At 39.6% G+C, this 25,098-nt stretch overlaps 1 protein-coding gene and 1 long non-coding RNA gene across 2 annotated transcripts in view; one reads left to right on the forward strand and one right to left on the reverse strand.

Moving 5' to 3' along the window:
- LRP1B (LDL receptor related protein 1B) overlaps positions 1-25,098 on the reverse strand; it is a 755,078-nt gene that overhangs the window by 539,573 nt on the left and 190,407 nt on the right. The window contains exon 2 of the mRNA XM_083702321.1: positions 3,393-3,512. Within this exon, the coding sequence (XP_083558447.1) occupies positions 3,393-3,512 (120 nt within the window). The remainder of the gene's footprint in view (positions 1-3,392; positions 3,513-25,098) is intronic.
- Positions 3,953-10,670, forward strand: LOC310833953. The gene is made up of 3 exons (XR_014559015.1): positions 3,953-4,039; positions 8,721-8,978; positions 10,492-10,670. It is a non-coding gene; the product is annotated as an uncharacterized lncRNA (long non-coding RNA).

Here is a 25,098-nt window from a genome sequence, read left to right on the forward strand (position 1 = left end):
ACAGTGTAGCTTCTGATGCTAAAATTTAAGTTCAGTCTGGAGACAAGGTGACGAGGTAGGTAGTGACCTCAGAAGGATGTGTGAAAAGAGGAAAAGGGAGGAAAGACTGGAGCGGAAGCAAGAAAGGAGGGGACAAATGAAAGGGTTTTGGTGAAAACATCACACAAGCCCTAAATGTAGGACTATGTACTCTTGCCATGAAGGAGGGAAGGGAGAAAGAGGGTCTAACAGCTGAGAAACTGAATGTAAGGCATATATCAGAGGCAGGTGGTTGAAGGAGTGGTAAATATGTGTGACAGCACAAACGTGAAAGAAAGCGGAGCAGAAGAGTCCATATGAGAAAGAATAAGCCAAGGCAAAGGAATGGGGCGGGGGCGGGGGGGTCATAGTTATGTATCTTTTAGTAGACTGAGAATGCTTCTATTCACCTTTTCAATTTATTTTTATATTTGTATACTTCCATTCAGGCCAGAAAAGCCCTCCCATGCAGCTAAGAACAACAATAATAAATAACATAACATAAAAAAGTAAAAATACAACACAGATACATAAATTGTTAAGTAAAAGACAACAGGATAAAACAACGCAAGCCCAGACCAGCAATCCTCAGAATCCACAGAGCAATTCCAGACTGCCAGGAGGTTTTGCAAGAGGTTTTCAAGTGCATACTAAGAATTTAGGTTTGCAAAATTAAAATGGAATAAAGCACCCTAAAAAAAGAAATGGATTCTTTGAAGTTAGCAAAGTGACAGGGAAATGTATTCAAATGCATGAGAAGAAAAAATAACTAATGAAAAAAAATGTATAAACACCCCATAAGCAAATTGTGATGAATGCAGGATGAATGTCCATTGTTTTATAACGTCTGTGCAAACAAATCAAAGTGAATACTCAATAAAGTCCAGATATAATCTTATCCCTGTATAAGTATTGTAGAAGTAAATCAGGATAAGGATTCAATAAACATGTCAACTGGAAGAGCCCATAATATAACATACTAAGCAGTGGCAGTTTAAAAATCCAGCCCAACATCATTAATTTGAAGCAAGTTGAAAAGGTATTTAAGGCCTAATTTAAAACAGGGGAGAAAACACTATATCCCAAGGGGGAGAGCTCCACAATGTTTCGAATGTTGGGAACTGTTATTGGAGTGAACACCTAAATGTAGATCTTCAACCAGATAGACAACAGAGAAGTATCAAAAGCAAACGGCTACTAGAAACATGGAAACTTGCAGTAAAAATAATAAAAATCCTTAAATACTCAACAAGAAACCAGCCTGCTACCAGCGGGATTGCCTAGTGTCTCTATTGTCTCCCTAACTGTTCAGCTCTTCACTGACTTTTAGCCTTTTTCTTTCTGGTCATCTAAAGCACATGGTGCAGAGAAAATAAAGCTCCCGTTGTCATCCGCTACAAGAGAAGTGCTATTCTAGGAAGATACGTCTATTGCTCCCAAGGGGTAAAGGCAGCCTATATACACACTGCACCAGTCCCTTTTTTAAAAAAGGATTTGGGGAAAAAAACATATTCAAAGGAGTTTTTATAAGAAGAATCCCAATAAAGCAAATTACATTTTTAAAAGGACTACAGATGACACATTGCAGTATACATTAATTTCTAGTGGCTAAGAATTCGGCCTTCAGACTGGAATGGCACCGGGGTATCAGCACTTGAGTAATAGCTGCCTCATGCCAAGTGGTGGCTTTAAAAGGATGGTGTCCCCCCACAGCAATGTCCCCACCTGGCAACCCCCAGTTGGTCTCTAAATTCTGCAACCAGGGTAAACAGGGGAGCTCAACTGGCAAATCCCAGCCCTCTCCCTGCGACTCCAAGAGTGGGAGCTACACACCAAAAGTGCTCCCAGGACAAGGAGGAAGCATGGGGTTGAAGAACGTGGCTGGCAATGGTTCAAAATGGGAAGGAAAGAGAGAGGAGCATTTCAGCAGACTCATTTGAACAAAGAGATGCTGGGACTCCCAGTGATGAATCTGAAATCAAAGATCTGTGGGTATTAGTTTACATGGGTCTTCGTTTTCTTATTCAGTAGAGTCTTCCCACCTCAGATCAAGGGCTTACTTCCAAGGTGACAGGATGAGTATTTGGTGATCATGCCACATTCAGGTACGTATTTGGTTGAGTGGGAAGCAGATGCCTCCCCTGAGATAAAAATAGGCACATCATTTAAGATGGACAAACTCTACTGAATAGGAAAATCAGAAACCATTAATACAGATTTAAGTGCTGCATGTGTTAATAAAAAAAGCTAAAATATAGGCCCAAATTCAGCACAAGAAAATTGACACCTACCAACCTCGAGAATAGGTGGCTGACTTGGGAACACCCTTTTGCTTCAGCCCTACATTCACTGAATCATATCCTACCGTTTTAATAATCAGATTGCTCCGATCATAATTAACTAGTCTGGCTACTTATGAAGATTAATAAAGAGTTGGATGTGGATGGTGTTCACCCCTGCCCCCCCCCCAAAAAAATTGGGCAGTGTATTTCCCGCCTTGCCTGCCATCACTACCATGATATGTAGGTGTCAGCAACAAAAAGTCAAATCTCCCACTGGTCTTGAGTAAAATCAGACCATTTATTGCTCTTGAGTGAAATCAGACCATATAAATATTATCTTTGAAATGTCTTCATTCTTTCTTCTTACTGAAAATAGAATTCTGTATCACCTTCACCTGATGCATGAAACTTTTTGTGTATATATCTTGTGGTCTTTGACTTCCTGTCCCCCTCCTCTGCCCTCCAAACTCACCTCAATACTTCATAATCCAATTTTATTACTAGCTACTCTTACATGAAATGATTATCTTGAGGACATGGATCAGAATTCCTCATTTTGTTCTTAGTTCTAAAAACAAGGGAATGTGAAGATATAGAGATTTAGTCTAATCTCAAGAGTGCTGAGGAGAAGCCTGCACTCAAATAGCCCTCAGCCATAGAGAAAACAAGATTTTTTTATGATGATGATTAAACATGTTTTATTAAAGCTTTCCCTGACATTTTTCATACTTCACTTCTTTCACCTATCACTTTCTTTTTCATTTTCTCCCTTTCCATTTTCCTTTGAGGTGTCCGTATTCCTCCTACTTTTGTTGCAAATGACATTTGGTATACTATTATTTTCTCTCTCCCTTTTGCTTCTGCCCTCTGTAGCTAATCTACTAGGTCAGAAAGGAAATAGGGAACATATGCTTGGATGATATTGTTCATTATAAAGTGAGACACGAACAAAACACCTCTCTGTTCTTTCAATGCACGTTTCTACAAAAAGTCTATACATCATGAAGAATCCACCTTTTATAACTAAACGAAACCATCAAAAATGTCACAGTTCAAAGTAAAACTAGGAACTCGCAATTCACTTTTACTTACAGACATCTAGTGACTCATCAGAATCATCAGGGCAATCAGGTTCTCCATCACAGAGCCAGTTTTGAGATACACAGGTCCTGTGATCATGGCAAAGAAACTCGCCTACGTCACATAAATATTCTGTAAACAAAACAAAAGTGAATAATGAAATGGTTTATGGATGATTGAAAATAAAAATATGACAAAGAAAAAAAAGAAAAAAAGAAATAAATGACATGCTAATGAAATGAGGCTTTTAAGCAAATATGCAAAAAATGCATAAAACATAAAATGCATTTGTTGTTCACCCTTTCACCCAATACATAAAACACTACACCTACATTTAAAAGGTATATATCAGATGCATTAGACAAATCCTCACAGTGTATAGTTTATATGCTGAAATTGTCATTCCGCATAAGAATTCATTATGACGGTTTATTTACTATCACCCACACATAAACACTGAGGGGAAAGGCCTTGTGTGCCACACCTGTGGGAACCATTTCCCCCTCAACTTTGTCCTGGCGCTGCCTCCTCAGGTGAGTTTGGTGGTTGCCTAGCAACTGTTAAGACATACACTTTTCCCCAGAAGCTGCTAGTGGGGAAATTCAGTGGATAGAATCACTGGCTGTCAACTATAGGATGATAAATTCCCACCATTACCTGTAAGTATCTCCTGGGGTTCTTCCCCGTGTTCACAGGTGTGGTGTCTCTCTGATGCCGGAGGCAGCATATAACCATGACTAGTGGCCATCGATATACTAGGGCCTAGTCTACACCTGCGGAAGAACGAGGCGGCCTAAAGCTGAGGTGTAAAAACGGACTGCACCAAGTCACCTTACAGGTGGTGCATTCCTCCCCTGTGTACATATGCTACTACTGAGTAACCAGCAACACCCCACTCAAATACACATCTACTAGCTAATGGTGCTTTTGCTCATTCACTAGTGGTGAGCCTACAAAGATATCCAACATCCATAGATAGCTCTCCCCTCACTCACTCAAATTTCTCAGTGGTTGCAGCCACTTCCTGTTTTCTATTCTACCTCACCTGCTTCAGGTAATAGGGGAATTACATTATTGGAATGTTCTATTACATTAAATAGTCGGGGGGGGGGGTTAATTCAAAAACAAAGGGCAAATTTAGCTACATTCTTTCTGCCTGATGTGTTAGTTCCCTGTTTGCAGGAAGCTTTTTTTTAACTAAATGGGGGAGTGTTTAAAACAGCATTTATCCCCTTTCCAAGTCTGAGAAGGTTAAACCACCTATGTATTTTACAGCTCTTCCCCCACTCAGTCATCTTTACCCAAGATAAGATATTTCCTTTTAGGAAGGCTTTTCCTGTCTTTGTTGTTGTTTGTTTGTTTAAAAAACATTGTCCCTTTGAAATATTTTTAGGGTGTCTGTGTGTCTGGGATTGCTTATGTCTCTCACTTTGTGCACTTTGTTGATGTCGTGTTAAATTGCTAGAAGTGTTCTTTGTCTTTTGTATATTTTATATTGTCAGTCAGGATTGTAGTGGTTTGGGTTTCCATGAGACTGAGAAACAGGATAAAAATGCCAGTAAATAACTACATTTAAATTTTAAATTTAAAAACTCAAAGCATGTGCCAACAGTTTCCCCCTAAACTTAATTACCTTTGCCATGCTTGTCTCATAATTATCTCATATCACAAAGTGATATGTTTAGTTTTTCAATAATAAATTGTTATTATGTGCTTGGGCACTACCTGCATGAATGATGCTCAACAAACTGGACCTAATGGGAAGTCTCCTTGCCACAGTATATGATTCAAATGGCTCCTTCAGACAAGGTGTTTTTGAGCATTCATCCTGCTTTGCTTGCACAAAACTTACACAGAAGTGAGATTATATCCATCCTTATTGTTATTTTTTTCTGGTTCATCTGCAGGGTGGTTATACAATGATGAGCATTCACCCAGTACAGTGGTACCTCAGGTTACAAACGCTTTGGGTTACAAACTCCGCTAACCCAGAAGTAGTACCTCGGGTTGAGAACTTTGCCCCAGGATGAGAATGGAAATAGCGTACCGGTGGTGCAGCGGCAGCAGGATGCCCCATTAGCGAAAGTGTGCCTCAGGTTAAGAACGGTTTCAGGTTAAGAACAGTTTCAGGTTAAGAACGGACCTCCAGAACGAATTAAGTACTTAACCTGAGGTACCACTGTATTCACCCTGATTTATGTGTGGGATGTTTATAAATCTCCCCCTTAGCCATTTCTTTATTCCACACTTTTCAATGCATTTCCTTGATACTTTCCAAACTGCAAAAAGCCTGTTATTTATAGTGGATTTGTTGCACTAGAACCCTTTAAATGCACACACCTAAAGTTCCAGTCTGTGCCTGCATATCTCCCACAAAATACAGTAGGAACAAGTCTGAAGGCACCCTTAGCTTTTACAGTGATTATTTTTGAGCCTGGAGGAATTCATTGCTTTGTTAGATAAGTTAAACAGTAAAAGAGACTAACAAAACTTAAAAACCTAAACAATTTAATAAGCTGTTGTGAAATACGCTGGGATTAATTGTTGTTTCAGACAACAGATCTGTATAGAATTGGTGTAATCAGGGCAGAGAATGCCTCTGGTGTGCTTGCTAAAGCAGTCTCAAAGCTTTAAAGAAACTGTTTATTGTTCCACAGTGTTAGGGACAGTTATATATTATCCCTCTAGGAACTAACAGTAGGAGGGGTAGTTTGTTGTAAGCACCCTATTTATTTTATTTTGTATCCAAGTATACTATTTTCAAGGTCAGCTCCTGAAAACATTGGCGGTGGCATATTCAAATGAGTGAATTTCTTCCTTCAACGTAGATCAACCGTTTGTATTATTAAGAATACCTAGTGTGCTATTTTCTTGACTCAGTGGAAAAGCTAAGTAATGTTTTGCATGTAAGCACATATAATAAAGCAACCTAGACTGCTGAGAAGCAGAGCGAATGTTGTTTTAAGCCATCTTGTCTTTGTAAAAGAATAAACTACTTGTTAATTAAACTGTGGGATTATGGATCCCATGGAGGAGGTTTGGTTTAAAGTAGTTCAAAACTCCTGTTTTATTGTACCACTGCTTAAATGTACACCTGAAACCAAAACAGAGAGCAATTGTAACCCCGGTTGTCATGTTTACGGAATAAAAATTGCTCAGTCTGCCTGGAGCCGACATAAAGCTACATGCAAACTGCAGTGGTATGCTACCTTACATCTGCAAAGGCCTTTAATAGTAGTATTATACATCTTCCCAACATCCCTAAGAGGAAAATAGGAAGCTGCCATATACCGAGTCAAATGAATGGTCCATGTATCTCAGTACTGCCTACAAACGCTGGCAGTGGCTCTCCAGGTTTAAGGCAGGCTTCTTCCCCACCTCTACCTGGAGCTGCCAGAAATCAGAGCCAGCCCAGCAATAGACAGGGCAAGGATGTTGCTTCAGGTGGAAGAAGCCCCCCAGGCGGCATGGCCATGGGTGCCCCACCTGCCCTCCCACCAGTGGTGAAGTGCCACCACCATCAGCACCAATTTGGAGCAAGATTGTGTCTAGAAGCAGCACAATCTTGCCCCAGATTGGCACTGGTGGTTGTGCTGCTTCTCTGCAAGCAGCAGATGCAGTCAGGACACGTGGTGGTGGCAGAGCAGGTGGCGGCGGCAGGAGCAGGTAGGTGGTGGCAGCGGCGGCAGGCCAAAGCGGCACTTTCAATTTCGCCTCAATCGGCAAAACAGGACATGCCACCCCTGTAAGGAATTGAACCTAGGGCTATTGCAGGCTAAGCTACAGCTCTTCTCCAACCAGCTTCCGGAGAAATTCAAATAAAAACAAATAAGCAAGTCTTCTCTTTGTATAATGTTAGTTTCAAAGGTCAGTTCTTCGCAGGGCTCATTGATTTGTATGAGCAGCTCTATACCATAGGATCTTTTCAAATGACTATTTTTTTTAAAAAAAATGTAATAAATGCACAGTTGTAATTGATTTATTGTATTCAACGGGACTGAACCATACTTATGCACAACAGTAGTCCTTCCTTAATAACACTGAATAAATACAATTCTCTGCCTAGGTAGCACACCTGGATTGAAACTTGGAAGCTGTATGTGGAATGCAGTAATACGAGTGTCATGACCGTTTACTGAATCATGCTTATAACATCATCACTACCACTATTCTTCCCCCTCCCCCTTTTTTTTGGGGGGGGAGGGGAGTGACTTTCTGAACAAGTTTAGCATTTGAGCACTTCCCCTGGGTACCTTTGTATTTTCCAAAGTGAACTTTAAAAAATGTCTGGGGCTTGCTCTCCAAACGTAGCCGAATTTTTAACATATCAAGTTAATGACACTCATCTTCATATACACACACACACTTGATCTTAGCCAAAAGGCCGAGAAGCCTTTTGACATCTCAGTTGAACAGAGATTATGCTCATGCAACTCTAATGCGATTGAATCCATTGGGCATGTTCTTCTATACTGCCTGTTGTACTGTGATACCCAAAGAGAGCTAATTTTACAGTTATTAAGGAAATTACCTGGCTGCTCAGAGGAAATTTATGTTAAATTCCTTCTTGCTGATAAAGATCTGGATATCATAAGACCTGTTGCAAAATTCTGTTTTATAGCAACAAGAACAAGACAGGAAGTGGTGAAAGTGATGGCCAGCCAATGAGTACCGATTTTCATCTCTGGAATACAGATTTAAGCTGAAGGAGTGTTATTTTTAATGCAAATCCGTTTATAGGAAATGTTTAATTATATCCACTTCATTATGTGGATGCAGCTTATGTTGTTGTTAACTTTGCTGTCTGGTATTTGACCGCAATAAAGATAACTAGATTGATTGATTGACTCATATTTAAAGTTACAAGCAAGAGGTTTTGCAGGACAAAACTGGATGGACAATGCAAGGTATCTATCCTACATCTTAAAGCCCAATTAGACAAAAACAACCTATGCATGACAAAGCACAATCTTTCTCTGTCTTTTTTTTTGTTTTGTTTTTAAATAGAAATCAGTCTTGCATCTTGATCCTATTTACTCTCAAGTGCAATTAATTAAATGGCACTTCATCCACATAAGTACACATACGTTTGCAGCATCACTAGCTGCATTCGATGTTGATGGAGTAATCCAAATTTCAGATCTGGGGAAAAGACATTTCGTTCGAAAGTGTATCTTCCAACTTATTTTTCTAAGAATATTAGAACAAGGATAGCTGAAGGACACAGAAGTCTCTGAACTATTAAGGTAGAGGCCTTTCTTCTCTGCTACATTTTATTATGTTTGATACTTTTATCTTTTCTTTTTTAAATAAAATACAGTTTTTCCTCCTTGATTTCAGCTGCCAGTCAAAATACATCATAACCAGACTAATGCCTGTAATAATGAACAAAAATGCATGACAGCAACCTATGAATAGCAACATAAATGTCTCAGTAAATGGAAGAACCAGCTAAGAAATATATGAAACCAGAGAACTGTCTTATCACCAATTTCAAGGATAATGAGAGGCACAGAAAAGGAGGAAAATATACCTTTGTTATGCAAGAAAGAAAGTCAAGGTGGAGGCAGAAATGCTTGCTGTCATTTCATTCAAAAAGTAGGGCTATATTTTTGTAATTGAGGTTATTGACTGTAGCATTTGTGGCAATCAAATAATTCAAAATGACTGAAGCAAGTCCAAATTAGTGCAAAGAGTCTTTGGGAGTCGTTTGTGTCCTACTTGCTGAAAGAAGAGATTAGGCATTGAGGCACACTGGGTAGGGGAGAGCCCTGTGACTTTCCTTATTTCCAGGACCCAGTTTCACTTCTCATTTGTTCCCCTTTGCTAGTTCCACACTACTGTCATGACATCATGCTGTTATCTGTAGTACACATCACAACACTACCTGGTGCAATTCTATTTCAGCCACACTCACTGTCTGCCTAGCAAGTAAAACTCCAGTCAAAGCAAAAAAAGTTGACTTCCCTGGGGAATGATGTCACACGAGTTGCAAGCTGCTTTATGGTTTGTAGACTTGTGCAGTATTTTGCCAGTCAAAATGCAACAAATATACAGTGTAAAATGGTACTCAAGTTGAAAGGTTTCCTCCAGATTATAAAAGAGACAGTTTGACCTGACTGCTGCCTTCTTGTTTTCAGAATATCATACACTCATACAATGAAGTGTGCCAAATAACTGCATGGCCTCAATCTAATTTATAGCCATTTTCAGCCGCACTGGAGTACTCAAAACAGTCCGCATTGGGTGGTACACTAATAGCAGGCTGCATAGAGCAGGGCAATTGTATGCTGCAGTAGAGTACTACAGCTGAGTTTTACAGGATGTGCTTTTGTGCAGAGGTGCCAACAAGAATTTGTGGCCCCAGTATGTGTATCAGGCCCTCTGAGTCACTCAACAAAAGAGCACACAGATTTGCACACATTTTGTGCCGTATACAATTTTGTGTCCTCTTCTGCAGGTGGAGTAGAGTGTTCACACATATAACAAAATGTTGGACAGATAGAACTGGTGTAGATTTCCCCACAATTCTATTTCCATATCTGAAATGCTTAAACTGCTGAATTTCTGCCTGCCACACAGCTGTTTGAGGCATAAACACGCTGCTTTCCACCAGTGCCAATCATGACCCAAAGCCTAGGCTGCAACCCAGTAGCCACTTACCTATGTAGGAGTAAGTCCTATTAAAGGCTGAAATTCAATGTTGCACTATGATGAAAGTTCCATTTGTGCAACCATTTCAGCTTGTCAAATGGAATAATCTCATATCTCCTCCTCCCATGTGCTGCTGGTCTGGGAGTTCTCCTGCCCCCCCCCCATCCAAGAGCCAGTTTGGGGGAGCACAGGTGGTACAGGGAGGATGAAACCTTTATAGTCTATTTAAGAATAGCTGTATTCTATATCAGCTGCATTCTCAAATGAGGTATTTTAGCATCACTTACAAAGTGCTCTAAGATTAGCTTATTTCATATCGTTAAAGTGAATGCTGGCTGCAATCCTGCATACAGAGAGGCTGCTTAAGCTCTATTGATTTTGATAGAATTTAAGCAGCCCAAGTGTGCAGGACTACATCTGCCACCTTTTCTTGACACCTCCTGCTTTCTCGTCTTAGATCATCCGTCTGCGCTCTTTTTGCTACCCAGCTTGATTGCTCCCAAAAAGTGAAAATTCACAGACCGTTGTGAAACAGTAAGAAGCACATGGTTCCAAGTCACCTTACTATGAGTCAATGAAGACTCTGCACTTCAACTCCCCTATCTTGTATTTCCACTACATGGCGAAAGGTTGCACCTGGAGAAGCATGGGTAGAGTTCTGCTTTTGCAATGAAGTATACTCAAAATGGCGGTCCCTATGGTCCCTCAAAGATCTATTCCTGAGGATAATGGCACTGGTCCACCCTACGTGAAAAGAAGTGCCTCTCCAATGTATCTTATAATTAATCCGATATGCACACATGTACAAGCCTAAACCTATGAAGCTTTGTGTGCAAATGGAAAAGCAACTTGTCTTTAATATACTCCAGAATGTTTCTTTTCATAAAGGGACTCATAACTTAAAAGACATTCTATAGGAACATAGACTTAGATGGACTCTGCTCAGGAAAACCAAAAACGAGTGAACATTATCATCTTGTGATAAAATAATTTAGGATTGCTGTAGATTCTTTGAGGGACTGCAAAATTTACCTTTCTTTTATTATCCAATAGTTCATTTAGCGATTCAAAATGTGGCAGTTAACAGAGATCAGAATATGCTTTGAATGCAGGTGGCAATCAGTGTCAGCTAGCTAGGAAACAGTTGCCCTTTGAAAACATAAATTTTAACCCAAAATGAGGCTAAGGGGTAAAGGTTGTTTGTCTTTGATCACATACTCTGTCTGAGGTCAAAGGTATTCTCTTGTGTTGTTAGTTGGTTGAATATAAATTAAGAAGAGGAGGTCAATAGGCCTTTTAAAAGAACAAAAGAAAATATTATTAAGCAGTTCTTCAGAAGGTATTTCAGTTCATAAGCATGTAAATGAGCCGAATTTGAATCCACAGTAAATTCTAAGTATAAAATAAATGAACTATTGCCATATTTTAATAGTTTGGAAATATTTTGCAGTATGTTCACTTCTAGAATGACACATTCTGCCTCCTATTACTTTCTCTGTCTTTCACGTCAGTGCTCAGAGTTACTTCCAATTCAAAAGTTCTATACTCTACATCTTTTCTAATGCTTCAGTCACACTTCCTTCAGACCCTCTAGGTAATTGGTGTGCTGTCTTCAAAGTGCTTCCAAACTCCATCTGCTCAGAGAGCTTGAGACCCCCCAAAATCAAATTTTCCATATGCTAGCACTTTGTAAAGTAAACAAAACATAAATAGCATGGAAGGTTGTCTGTTCATCATAGTCTGGAATGTGCATATTAAGTGCTCTTTGGGGACTTTAAAGAACATTATTATCATTCCACTCAGCCAGAGGTAGCGGCATAGGTTGCCTGGGTAATTAAGACAATTGCCAATACCTCCCGACATGTTGGGCTTCCATTACACCTACTCCCAGATTTCATAACAGTTTATAGTCCACCAGTGTGCAAATGGGAAAGGGGGAGTCAAAAGCAACCATAACCTGAGTTGACATACCATTAGGAACATAGGAAGCTGCCTTATCCAGAGTCACAACATTCATCCATTTTGCTCAGTACTGTTCACACTGACTGGAAGCAGGTCTCCAGGGTTTCAGGCAGTGAAAGATTCCCAGCCCTATCTGGAGATGCATGCAGAAGGTCACACATTCAATCCTCAGCATGGCAGATGCTCTACCACTGAACTACGTCCTTTCCCATTGTTATTTGATGGACCTTTGCTGTTCTAGCTGTTTGAAATCTGAATATGGATTTTTGAAAATTAAAACTAATTCACCTCTATGTGTCCTTCCTTTGCAAATAGTTTCCTTATAGCTTTGCTCAGCCATTCACTTCTACACAATCCCAGAACACCTAGAGCAGCAGAGCTGCTTGCATTTGTCCTGTTCCTAAGAGCAAAAGCTCTGCCCTCCATGTATGCAGAGGGAAAGGTGAAGGGGGGATTGTCATGTGTTTGGCTGATCGTGCTTAGAATCCTACATGTCAATGGGAATGCCAATCATGCAGGATTCCAGACAGTATGAAACACTAAGTGTGTTCAGTTGTTACATGCTCAAAGGTCTGTGATGGGGACATTAGGAGAAGGGCTAGGATGCATCTTTCTCCCTCCATGCATTCTGAGCACAGATGCACTGGCACAATGGAGGATAGCAATCACTGCACATCTTGGAATTACTACTAGTGGTGGCCTTTAATGAACAGAAAGTCCACAGAGGTATTCCTTTTTTTTTTTTAACATAATAGAGGCAGTAATTATTAATAATTAATGTCATTACTTCTAATCACATCATTTGCTAGTCTTTTTTTTCTAATGGGCTTTAACAATATAGGAGATGATCACAGTCCAAATTTAGAACTATCAGGTTGCCAGATGATTGCTGATTTGATGTCCCTTTCAAAGCAACGGAGCTAGGCTCTCTAGTATATGGTGCTGCAAGTGGGAGGAGAGGAAGTTCAACTGTGTGAGCAGACGTCTGTTATACTCACTTTTGGACACCAATGGATTTCACTTAGGAAATACCATGAACTACAGTTACCTGGCCTAGAGAAACTTTATATATACATGGTTTATACTTATTCCATATGCTAATTTGAACAGTCTTTTCCTTTCTTTAGATTCTTGCAATCCTTCTGAATATATATAATCAAGAAAGACAGAGAAATAGACTTTTTGGTGAAAGAAGAAAAGAAGTGCCAGCACTCGTATCCTGATGAAAATGCAGTAGCTGCCAGCACAAAATGGTTAACGTGGGCAGCAAAACAAGAGCTGCCAATACTTTATATCAGTGATTAATGTCACAAAAAAACCATGTGTATTCTGCATTCTATAATGTACACAGCATGCACCACAGTTTCAGAGTGTTTCTCAGTTTTCAAAAGGTAGTTGACCCCTCATGCTAGCTGACTCCATAACCTAAAACACACAGAGCCAGAATGTGTTTTGCATTTGTTTCTGTAACTGAGCAATGAGACAGAGAGTGGTGAGTAAAATTGTTGGTGAACAGCAATCAAGGATAAGGCATAGGGCTTTGATATCAGGGGTGGGGGGACTCAGCAAACTGAAATAATGAATTATGAAGTATAAATGGCTTTTTCTTCTTTGGTTCTTAACAGAGTTCATAACACAAGTTTCAGCTTCCAGTCACTCATATTTCTTGAAACTTCACTTGGTTTCCTCCACATGGAGCAGCTTAATTGAGAGATAAATGATGTCTACAACAGATGTCTTCATGTTTGCTGAAACATGGAGAAACACTGCCCACAACTTTTTCTAACAAGAGTGTGGCAGGGGAAATAGGTAAACAAGCAGCAATAGAACGAGGATGCCACTTGAAGGGGGAAAAGCCAAAGACTTTGAAGGAGAACAATTAGCATGTCAGCCTTTCCCAATCCGGTGCCTTCCAGATGTTTTGCACTACAACTCCCATTAGGGAGAGAGGGTTGATTAGAGTTGTTGTCCAGAACAGCTGCAGGACATCAGCTTGGGGAAATGCTAGCATACATCGAAGAAACATTTGTAACAACAAACCAGTATAGTTAAGGTAAAGAATCAATATACACAAGCATCTCTAACATACAGTTATTATGCAAAAAGTTTGGATCAGGCAGAACAACACATTTATGCTAAGCACGATTACCAGTGTGGTCCACCACGGTCCAATCAAAATTGACACTTCTCCACATTTTTAAAAATAATAATTGCAAACTCATATGAAAATGTGGATAACTGAACTTAATATTGGGGGGGACAGAAGACAGTGAATACATTGGCTAGAAAGCCAGTTCAGAGCAATCCAGAAACAGCATTTCCCTCACTCTTAATGGGTGAACTTTACTACCTCATTTGAGAGCAACCCTTGAAAAATTACCCCAAAGAGGATGGTTTTTTGCCACTGTCAATCAGGTCTATGAAAAAGCACGTCCCATATTTGGCTCAGGATTGCTTAACCAAACAGTTTAGCTCTAAAATATATTTTGCTTATTAAAAATGAATTTACAGGATGAAGTCTGCAGATTAAGATGTGCCAAGAAGATAGAGTGCTCTTCTGAACAAATACTGTTTCTTTTCTTTTCTGCTTGTTCAGAAGTGCGAACAATAGTAGAGAAGAATGCATTCAAATCAAATAGGCTCTTCATTACTCCTATCTTTCCGTCAATTCATTTCTTTAATTCAGCAGTTTATATATATATATATGCAAAACATGGACTTTTTCACTTTTCCTCAAAATTGTAAAGGGAAAACATGTTTTAAATGCAAAACTGGGGAAAATTAAAGATATGACAGTAATGTCTTGCTGCAGCTGGCCTAGCCATTTATTGTCATTTTATGCTAATTAAAAAAATTAGAGAGAAAGTAAAATATAGCCAAGCAACACTGCAAAAATTTTCATCTTAATAATGCCAGGTCTAGCAAAGTTGTGAGATGCACAGATGCTCCTTAAAAACAGGTGTATGCTAGTGCAGAGCAAAATGAAAATATAAACATTTATTTTCTAGTAAATGTAGATGTTGGTTAAAAGAAAGGCTGACCAGACAGCATTAAAGATGTTGCAATAGCTCTAATAGCCTCCCACAACATGATTAGCGCTTCCTTAATTACCAGTTTTGCTATCTCTATCAGACCGCATAGCTCAGCCCGAATTATTTGAAATGGAATCTGTTAAACATTTTTCACAGTCAACCCAACAACAATTACATGGATGAGGCAAGATGTCATTGCTGGTTAAAACATGCGGGGACATGTCTACTACAGTAAGTCATGGTGCACAGGGAGGAGCACTTATGGCCTGTGAGATCAGAAGCAACATGATTGTGATGAAGGAGCCAAACACTGTAGAAGTCATAAGTGTGTCCAGCATCCAACTCTGTGGGTGTTACAGATTCTCTTATTGGCCTGTAAGTGGTTAAGGTACCATATTTTTCGCTCCATAAGACACACTTTTTTCCTCATAAAAAGTAAGGGGAAATGTCCTATGGAGTGAATGTGTGTCTTGTGGAGTGAATGTGTGGTTCCTGGAGCCAAATTGCCCAGGGGAGAAAAGCAGATCATGCCTTTTATTTTTATTTTTTTAAAGAGGGAAGTGGGTGTTGAAACAAAGCCGCTGATCGTTTGCTGATTGGGGAAAGAGATAAGAGACGCTAGAGATAAAGGAGGCTTCCTGGGAGGGAGGAGGTAAAGCCAGCAAACTAGCAAAGGGGGGGAACAGGAAGACTAAAGCAATAAGGAGAGAAATTTGAAGAAAAGGAGGAGCAAAAAACTGCTCCAGCTAAGGTAAAGACACTAAGGCAAACAAGATAGACGAGAGTGTTGAAAGGAAACAGCTGATCGGTGGGATCGGGAGAGAGATAAGGGACAGGAGCGGAGGCTGCCTGGGAGGGGGGATGTAAAAGCCCATGGATCCTCAGGATTTTTACATTGGGTCACCCCAAATTCACCATCAGATCACATAGCATGTCCATGGCTATAGCCTGCACCAAAAAAATCATGCACCCACTGTTTCCTGGGGCTGCAATGGTGTAAAAACGTGGTTACAAAGCGCGGATCCACATGGATTTCAGGATTTTTGCATTGGGTCACCCCAAATTCACCGTCAGATCACATGTCTGCGGCCACAGCATGAACCACAAAAATCATACATCCACTGTTTCATTCAGAATATTTTTCCCCCCTTGTTTTCCTCCTCTAAAAACTAGGTGCGTCTTATGGTTAGGTGTGTCTTATGGAGCGAAAAATATGGTACATGAAGCAGAAAGCTGGAATGAATTGCCTGTTCTCCCAATGGAGAGATGTAGGAAGTGGGGCTCCCCAAGGATCCATATATACACACAGTGCATATAATTCTATAGAATTAACTACCACAAGACAAAACGATGGCCACTAGCTCAAATAGCTTTGAAAGAGGATTAGGCAAATTCACAGGGGATTAGGTTATCAAGGGCCACAATGGCCGTGCACAACCTCCAGTATCAGACGCAGTACAGTATGTGTCTGAATATCAGTTGCTGGGAATCACAAACGGGAACAGACCTGTTGAGCTCATGTCCTTCTTGTGGTCTTTCCATAAGCATCTGGTTGACCACTGTGAGAACAGGATGCTGGACCAACTCTGGAAGTATGCATGCATGTAACACACGGGTTATTGGCGAATTTATTTTAGCCTATTCTGTTATTATGATGATTTTAAAAAACCCAATGCATTCCTTCTGCAGCTTTTGGCACCAAGTTCTGGAAGAGTCCACCAGCTTGGGATTCATTAATAACAATAGTTTTGACAAGTGCAGAGCAAAGTAGATCCATTAGCAATGCTGTCTAATTTCTCTATGTATGTGTAGTGGAAAAAGCAAAACAGAATGTCATGCTACCTGGGCCAATATATTTTTAAATTAGCACTAAGAAGAATGAAGCTTTTCAGTCATGTAGCACAAAGATCTTGTGATTTAGCTATTATTTGCTGAACTCAGTATCAAATGTCCCTTACCTTACTCGAATCAAGATTCTGTCCAAGACACGGCATAAACACCCAAAGACCCCAACGGCTTAATATGAACATGTATACATTCAAAAGGCCTCCCCTTCCCATTGTATCCTCTTTTGACCAGCTCCTGAAAGTTGGAGATCGCTTCCTAGCAGTTTTTAACAGCACTTGGAAAATAAAACAGACAAGTATTTCCCTGGGAACAAATGTGCTTGGCTATCCTAGCAGGAGACACATTATATCTCATTTGAATATCTTAATCTTTTTCTAAGTTGACATGCTGGCAAACACCTACTGCTACATATTGCAAAGGATTCTGGGACATATTCTAGTTTATAGAGCATTGCCTAAGCATGTGCCTTGAGAGGTGAATGTTTGGTTCAGCCACACACAGAGTTGCAGTAGTACTATCAGTGGTTTTAGGAAAATGTAACTTTATCAGGTGCACTTTTAAATGTATAGATCTCAGCAAGGAGAAGGTGACTTTATCAATTTGAATGCATAGCAAATATCCTTTTGAGCTGCTTCTGATAGTACAGATTTTTCCCATTACACACACAGTGTGGTGCTTTTCCTGAGCAGGTTCTGCATCAGAGTGGTTTATCAAGAATTCACATGATGTGTCTTATTTCAGACAGCAGGACAAAGGATCTGTAACTGTGTGGTCTGTAGGAAGTGCATGTGTGTGTGTGCATGTCTCTCTGTGTGTACCAACTGCAAAAATCCAGTATGCCATCTGTCCTGTTTTTCCACCACTGCTGTTATTCATTACTGTAAACCATTCACATAACACTTTAAAAATGCAATCTGTTTTAGCATATTCGGTTTCTTCATCCACACAAAAAACAATAATTCAAAACTCCATCAAGTAGGTCATCACTGCCTCACAAATGGAGAACTGAGTCTGACAATAAATTGCTGAGCAAAGATTTGAAACTGGCTCTTTCTTGGTGCAAATAAACCCTTAACTTTGTGTTGTACCCTAGCTCAGTGATACACCGTACACTTAAAGCGTAAAGGTAAAGGGACCCCTGACCATTAGGTCCAGTTGTGACCGACTCTGGGGTTGCGGCACCCATCTCGCTTTATTGGCCGAGGGAGCCAGCATACAGCTTCCGGGTCATGTGGCCAGCATGACTAAGCCGCTTCTGGCGAACCAGAGCAGCACACAGAAATGCCGTTTACCTTCCCTCCGGAGCGGTACCTATTTATCTACTTGCACTTTGACATGCTTTCAAACTGCTAGGTTGGCAGGAGCAGGGACCGAGCAACGGGAGCTCACCCCATCACGGGGATTCGAACCGCCAACCTTCTGATCAGCAAGTCCTAGGCTCTGTGGTTTAACCCACAGCGCCACCCGCGTCCCTTACTTAAAGCATACACACACCCAAAATTGTTGTTCAGTAAGGGGTGAACTACAGTTCCTAAGATTCTTTGGGGAGAAATTGTGTGTGCAGTCACAGAACATTAGGGCAGTGCCTTGGCCTTGTTATGTCTAAATCATCTTGCCAGGCAACTCCTTGCTTGATGAGTGGTTTCCAGTCATATGTACTGTATGTTAATAGGCCCAGATGATTTCCAAGGCACTCCAGTGTGGGAGAAGGCTCAGATACCTTCACATACTAATAAGATGTGACTAGAAAGTCATCTAACCTTGCTTGAAGCTCATTTTCTCTCCTTTTCTAGTCCTCATTTTAATATCTGTGATTGAGGAGAAAACTGCAGAGAATGTTTCCTTGCTGAGATGGTAGAAGAAAGAGAGCTTTGAATGTGCAGATCAGGTGGATCTTGGGCACCTCAAGGACTCACTCGTCAGGCAATTGACAGCCTCCATCCTAAGGAGAACTCTGAAGATGCAGATCCAGTTGCCTGTCAACCAACCACATTCACACTTTTGAAAGTACCCTATTTTGAAAGTATTTTCTGCATGGTTCCAAGGGCAGAGTGAAACAAAGCCATGGCTGGATCTTGCCTGTGAACCATAGGCGCTCACTCATCCTATAGGCAGATAGGGATTAAATGACTTCAGCAGCCTTTCCTCACTTACTCATTAGGTAACAGCCCATTCTGTGCATCAGATCTGCCAAGAATAAACCTTGAGGTCCCATGGGGATCAGTGGAATCAGATGAACTAACACTAAGCTTGCCTGATAAGCAATTTGCTCTCTTTCTAGCTAACAAGTGAAGCCCAGGGAAGCTTTCTCATGTGGATGTTACTGTTTAATTCAAATGCTATTTTTAGATCCTCCCTCCTCTGCTTTTTTAGAGATGAGCTACTCTGGCCTTACAGCTACTTTAAAAAAAAATACTCATCAATATATAGCCATCTCTGATGTAAGTACTGCTGTTTATTGACATTATGGACTGCCTCCAACATGAAGGGGGCTGCATGCCAAGAATCTACTGTCAGGCATCTGTCATTTGTAGCAAGCATTATTTTATAATGAAAGCACCATAACTGCCAGTAGTATCTTACTGCAGGTACAGGTTACAGACAAAGTGTGACTTCATACATTGCTATGGTATTATGACATCCTCCCACCCCCAGCAACTGAAAACTCCTATAAAAGCTGCATGGAAACTGCTAAGAACCTCCAATGGGGCCTGCTTGAATCAAACTGAAGATGCATATGATCTATTTTATTTATTGATCATAATATTTCTAAATCTCCAGCTTATTAAAAAGAAATGTCACACCGGTGTACAATAAGCGCATCAGGAAACGATGAAATCAAAAGAAGCAGACAAATGGTGAATGCTGACTCAAATTAATTATCCCAAAATGCTGTCCTGATATTTCCTGCAACTTTTCCCAAGTGGTGGTGCAGCTGTAGTCAGCAGAGCAGTGATGCTGCCCATTTGCAAAGAATGTCTCAATGGGAACAAGACTAAGTAGATCATCATGACACAGAAATTTCCCTGGTGGCACTGTTGGTAAAACAAATATGGCTGCCTCACTGGCTACTGGCCTTTGCTGCTGTTAAGGAAAGAAATGAAACAAAAGAAAATCTCTGTCAGTTCATATTTATAAGTTCTGAAGACATTTTTATAATAGTAAAAGGCTTCTCCTTTGAAGTTTATCTTCCTTTTGGTGAACATTTTCCTCAACTCACTGAAAATGTATGGGCCAAATACCTCAGCTCAGCACTAGATAAAAACAGCTAGTCAAATTTTAAGATGGAAAGTAGAGTATGGAGGAAGAGTTAAGTACAACTTCTTCATTTATCCCTCATCGTCAACAGGAAATGCATTAGTTTTGCTAACTGGGGTGTGTTGCAATATGCAGTTTGGTTTTCTGTAGCCTGTGAAGTAAAAAAAACTGTTGACTAGTGAAACAAACTTAGAAGAGCTGTTACAAAGTGGTTAGAATCCATATAATATGTCACTGGAGTTCAGTGAAGCATTCTATAAAATGACCTGAACCCACGCTACCTTATCTGTTTTCTAAAGCTTTACAAAAAGGTAGGTGTTTTTATCATTGCTTTTAGAAGAAACACAGCAAATGACATCCCACAGTTGGCCAAAACTGTGTATCAGCATAAAGGCAGTTCCACTTGCTTTTTCTTTAAAGGGCACTGAAGAGACACAGTACACTCTGGAATCTACCCAAATGCTTCTCTTTCTCCTTGTTTGGCCATTTATCATTTCTAAAGATGCTTAGAGGGTGAAAACAGACTGGGTGCAGGTGAAGGCTGGGGAATTGTAATAAAATAGTGGGTGGTGATTAACTGCCTCTCTCTTTCTCTTTTTCTCTCTTGCCCTCTCTCTCGCCCCCCTTCTCTGAAACTCAGAAAATAAATCTGAGAACATGTTCTCCAACATCTAAAAGTTTGATGCAGAATATCTGTCAGCTATTCAACAAGTGGTCCGCCAGAAAGTTAATCAAAGAGCATGTAAAGAACCAGAAAAACTGTACATGCTTATGTTTTAACCTCGTGTTCTGTAATACAGCTCTATAATAAATTAGAGGCATATTGGAGTGCTTTGACACACTTCTGACAAATTCTGGAAGTGTATAACCCTATTTTTGCAACATTTCTGTCCAAAGTTTTTTCATCAGTTCTGTCCAAAGTTTTGTTCATTTAGAACTGACACACAGTGATTGATTATGTGAATGCATGTGACATGTGCATAGATTATAATCTTCATATTATTGGTCCACCAATTTTTTGGCTGACATGCACCCGGTGATGGGTGTGATAGTGATCAGTCACATCATCAGTAGTCAAAGTCAAAGTCAATGCCACTGATATTTTCTTTGATGAAAGGTCAGGTGCTATCTTGCCTAAACTCAAAGTTCCTACACTGCACTCTTCATATGAGTAAACAGACTTTCTTTCCCATGTATATTCTTAGAAGCAACCTTAGGCATGAAGTATGTAATCCTATACATTGTTCTTTGGCATTCGCCCCAGTGACCTAGGTGGGACTTACCTCTAAGTTAAGATGTGCAAGGTCAGACAGTGATGTGTAGTGGTTAGGGTGTCAGACTAGGAACTGGAAAGCCAGGGTTCTAGCCCACACTTGGCCACAAAGCTCACTGGGTGACCTTGGGCCAGTCACTGTTTGTCAGCCTAACTTGCCTCACAGGGTTGCTGGATGGATCAAATAGAGGAGGAGAACTATGTGTGCCACCTTGATCTCCTTGGGGGATAGATTGGATATAAATGTAATTAACAACAATAACTATTATTTTCATTTGATTCCAAATTCCTTTGGTGTAAACTACAAAGAATTCCACCCAAATTAAGACAAAATGCTTGTTAGAAGTTAATAGTTGCTAAAAATCATTAGCACGTGTCCTTTTCTTTATAGTATTAATCACAGAATTAGCAGATATACATGCTGAACATAATAGGTTTTTAAAATGTCAAAATATGGTCATTTACAGGATGAGTGCAAAATATGCAGTTCTTTGCTAAGCTAAAAATACCATTCACATAAGAAAGGAAGTCAATTGGAAAAGACGACGTTCAGATGGAATAAACCAGTTAAGCCAAAAAAGATTAAAACAAAATGCCTTCATTTTACTTAGCATAATTGCATGCTCAAATATTGTAAATGCCAACAATAACTTTTAAATATGCATCCATGAAAATAAATCTTCATACACTTTAGATAACTGTAGGAGCAGACCCATGATTCATGATGACTTTATTAAAACAACAGAAGTTGTACACTTTGGAAACTCACATGGAATGTAATTAGTTTAACTCATTACAGATGTGCATTAGTTCTTGGACTTAGAACGCAAAAGACCAATTAGAGCAGGGAAGAAAGCTGCTATGATTATCCTAATTAAAATTTTGTTAAGTTATTTATAGAATTACACAAGGAAATTACATTCCTTATTGCATAAGCTATGCAACAAACCATTAAACGCAGTAATAAAATCTATCACACAGAAAGACCAATTATAGCACATTCATGTAAATCCCTTTGTGCAGTAAATCAAAAGCATCAATCACTACTGCTTCCTCACACAAACACATAAGAGGCATTTCTGTATCCTTCAGTCGGTCAACACACTCGGACCCCTAAAAGACTGCCTTCTGTTAGATTTGGTTCATGATGTATTGACTAGGAAGCAAATATCACTTCTGTATCTGGCTACCATATTTTATGGTACTAAGCTTAGATTAACAAAGTCAAGAGATGTGGGGGGAAAGCCAAGAACTGCTTCATAAAAAAAATACTCCAGAAAAGAATAGTAAATTGTTTCATCACCTCTTCAAAATGTGTTGATTTATTCCTAATTAAGAACTGATGAAGCAGCATTTTGAAATCTTTCTATCAACACAACACACATGATTAACTCATAAGCAATCAAGGCATTACGGAGAAAATTAGAAGTAGGATTGTCATAAAGAGCTGATGATCTACACCTGCAAGATGCATCTGCTAGGGTTTAATTTGCACTATGAAAGAGTTTGCCTGCCATTTTCCATATCTAAGATTTTAATTATGTTTCCAATTCTTATTTTAAATTGAGACTTTAAAGATGAAAAATAAAATGTCTCAGAAAAGAACTTTATTTTATTGTGATGTGTGTTTTTTTGCTGTCCAAATACATGTCAATAGTTTTTTTAAAGAAGAAAATTAGGAACTATTCTTAGATACAAAAGCTAATGATCACTGGTGTCTATTTCACTACTAAACATTTGGAACATGGGAGCATTATAAAATTTGCCATATATGTTGTTACACAGGTGCATTTATTCATACAGTAAGTCAGCAATGCACTCAAGATTAACAAATTAATCAAAATCAAGAAATGTCTAAAAATGAAAAGCTCCTCACTTCCAGTTCCTTCTATAGATGACCTTCCAACTTTAGATCAAAAGATCTAACTGTGTTTTATGTAAACACTTAGGGATTTTATATATTGAGCAGTATAAAAATTAAATGAATAAATGAATGAGGCAGTAAAAGAAAGGCTGCTGGAAAAGGCATCTCACTTTTCTGCCCCTAAATCCCCAAATTCCATTTCTGTGCTCTGAGACCTTAGTCAATTCTGCAACCTCTTTTCTTCTTCAATGATTCCTCTTCCAAGTTTTACATAAAGGCATCCTAATTATTGTCTTTCATTTATCCTGATACTGATATTGATCAGAAAAATTGTGGCAGTCATGCAGGTAAGAATGAGCCTTCATATATGTCACAAAATGAAGCACTTCTTGGAAATCTATACAACTTGTTGAATTACCACAGGCAATAATGTTTATAGGCTGAAGATACCTTTTTCAAGAGAATCTTACTTAATCCACTGGGGCTTTTTTTCCAGACTGCCCTAAGGTAACAACCAAGACTTCCTTGGTTATAGTCTTATTTTCTTCTCTTCTTGAAGTAAGGTATTATTAAGGATGCTTTAAGACAAACCAGGTTTCTTTCCAAGAGAACTGCACTGGTTAAGCGGCTGTAAAATGTATGAATTTAATCTCTTCTGAGAACTGTGGCATGCCCAGGATTCCATTAATATCTTTCCTGAAAACTGAAGTCCTTCAAAATATCTTTGATTACATCCCCTTCAATTCTAATGGATTGAACCCACACATGCAGACATATACAGAGTGCCTTAGCACTTTTAGAGATATGCTAAGCAATCTTAAACAGGTATACTCAGAAGACCCACTAAGCTCACCTGGATTTACTCCCAGGTAAGTGGATATAAGATGGCAGCCTTTTTCTTTTCTTCTTGCATTGGGTTTCAACAATAACACTAGCAGCCTTAATTCCCCAGAATCCAAGTAGAATACATAAAATCCTTGTGAATACAGAAAATGCTTTCCACGTTTATTTATACCGCAATCTTTTGTACTTTATCTATGATTCTGCAAACAGTGTCCAACCATTTTATGTCTGACAATACACAGATAATTCTTTCTCTATATGCCACTATAGACACATGCACTTGTGTGCATATACACCCACCCACACCTGCTTTGATTAGCCTTCTTTGACTGCAAAGCTAACTGTGCTTAAAATGGAGTCCCACTGAACAAAGGTGGGACACATTTACATCTAAATAAAAGTGTGGGATTGCATTGTTGCTTTTATGTCTGTTGCGAGGGGATGCAGAAACATCTAATAACATACCTCCTGCTTGCATCCATCTAAGAACTAGCAAAGCAACCAGTTTAAGTCATTTAGAACATGAAGGTCACAAGAGCAAGCCCTCCTACTGTATTCATAGGAAAACAGCTCTAATTCTATCCTGTACATTCTGATGGTTTCTTCACAAGCTTTTGATGGCCAATGGTCAGGGATGATGGAAGCTGTTGCATGAGGCATGTCAGACATTTGCTAGCAGTGAACTTGAGCAAGGAGAGGCAACTGGCTTCCTGCAAGGACCACACTTCTTCAGGGGAGGACTGCTGGGAACTGTATGCCACGAGTGTGCAGGCAACTGGTACCAGAGACTATCTGATTAGAAATAAGAGGTTCTCCCCTCACTACCCCAAATTCATTCTTTTTTCTTTTTTTTTCTTTTCTTTTTTGTTTCCCTGCTTTACTCTGTCCAGGATTCTGTTCATCACAAATTCTGGTGTAGCTAAGAAATTTGCTAAAATTAATTTCTGAATTGGATAATGGGCAGCTTGTCTCAAATTACAGTTC

This window comes from Podarcis gaigeae (genome assembly GCF_964106915.1).
Source record: "Podarcis gaigeae genome assembly, chromosome: 1".
NCBI lineage: Eukaryota > Metazoa > Chordata > Lepidosauria > Squamata > Lacertidae > Podarcis > Podarcis gaigeae.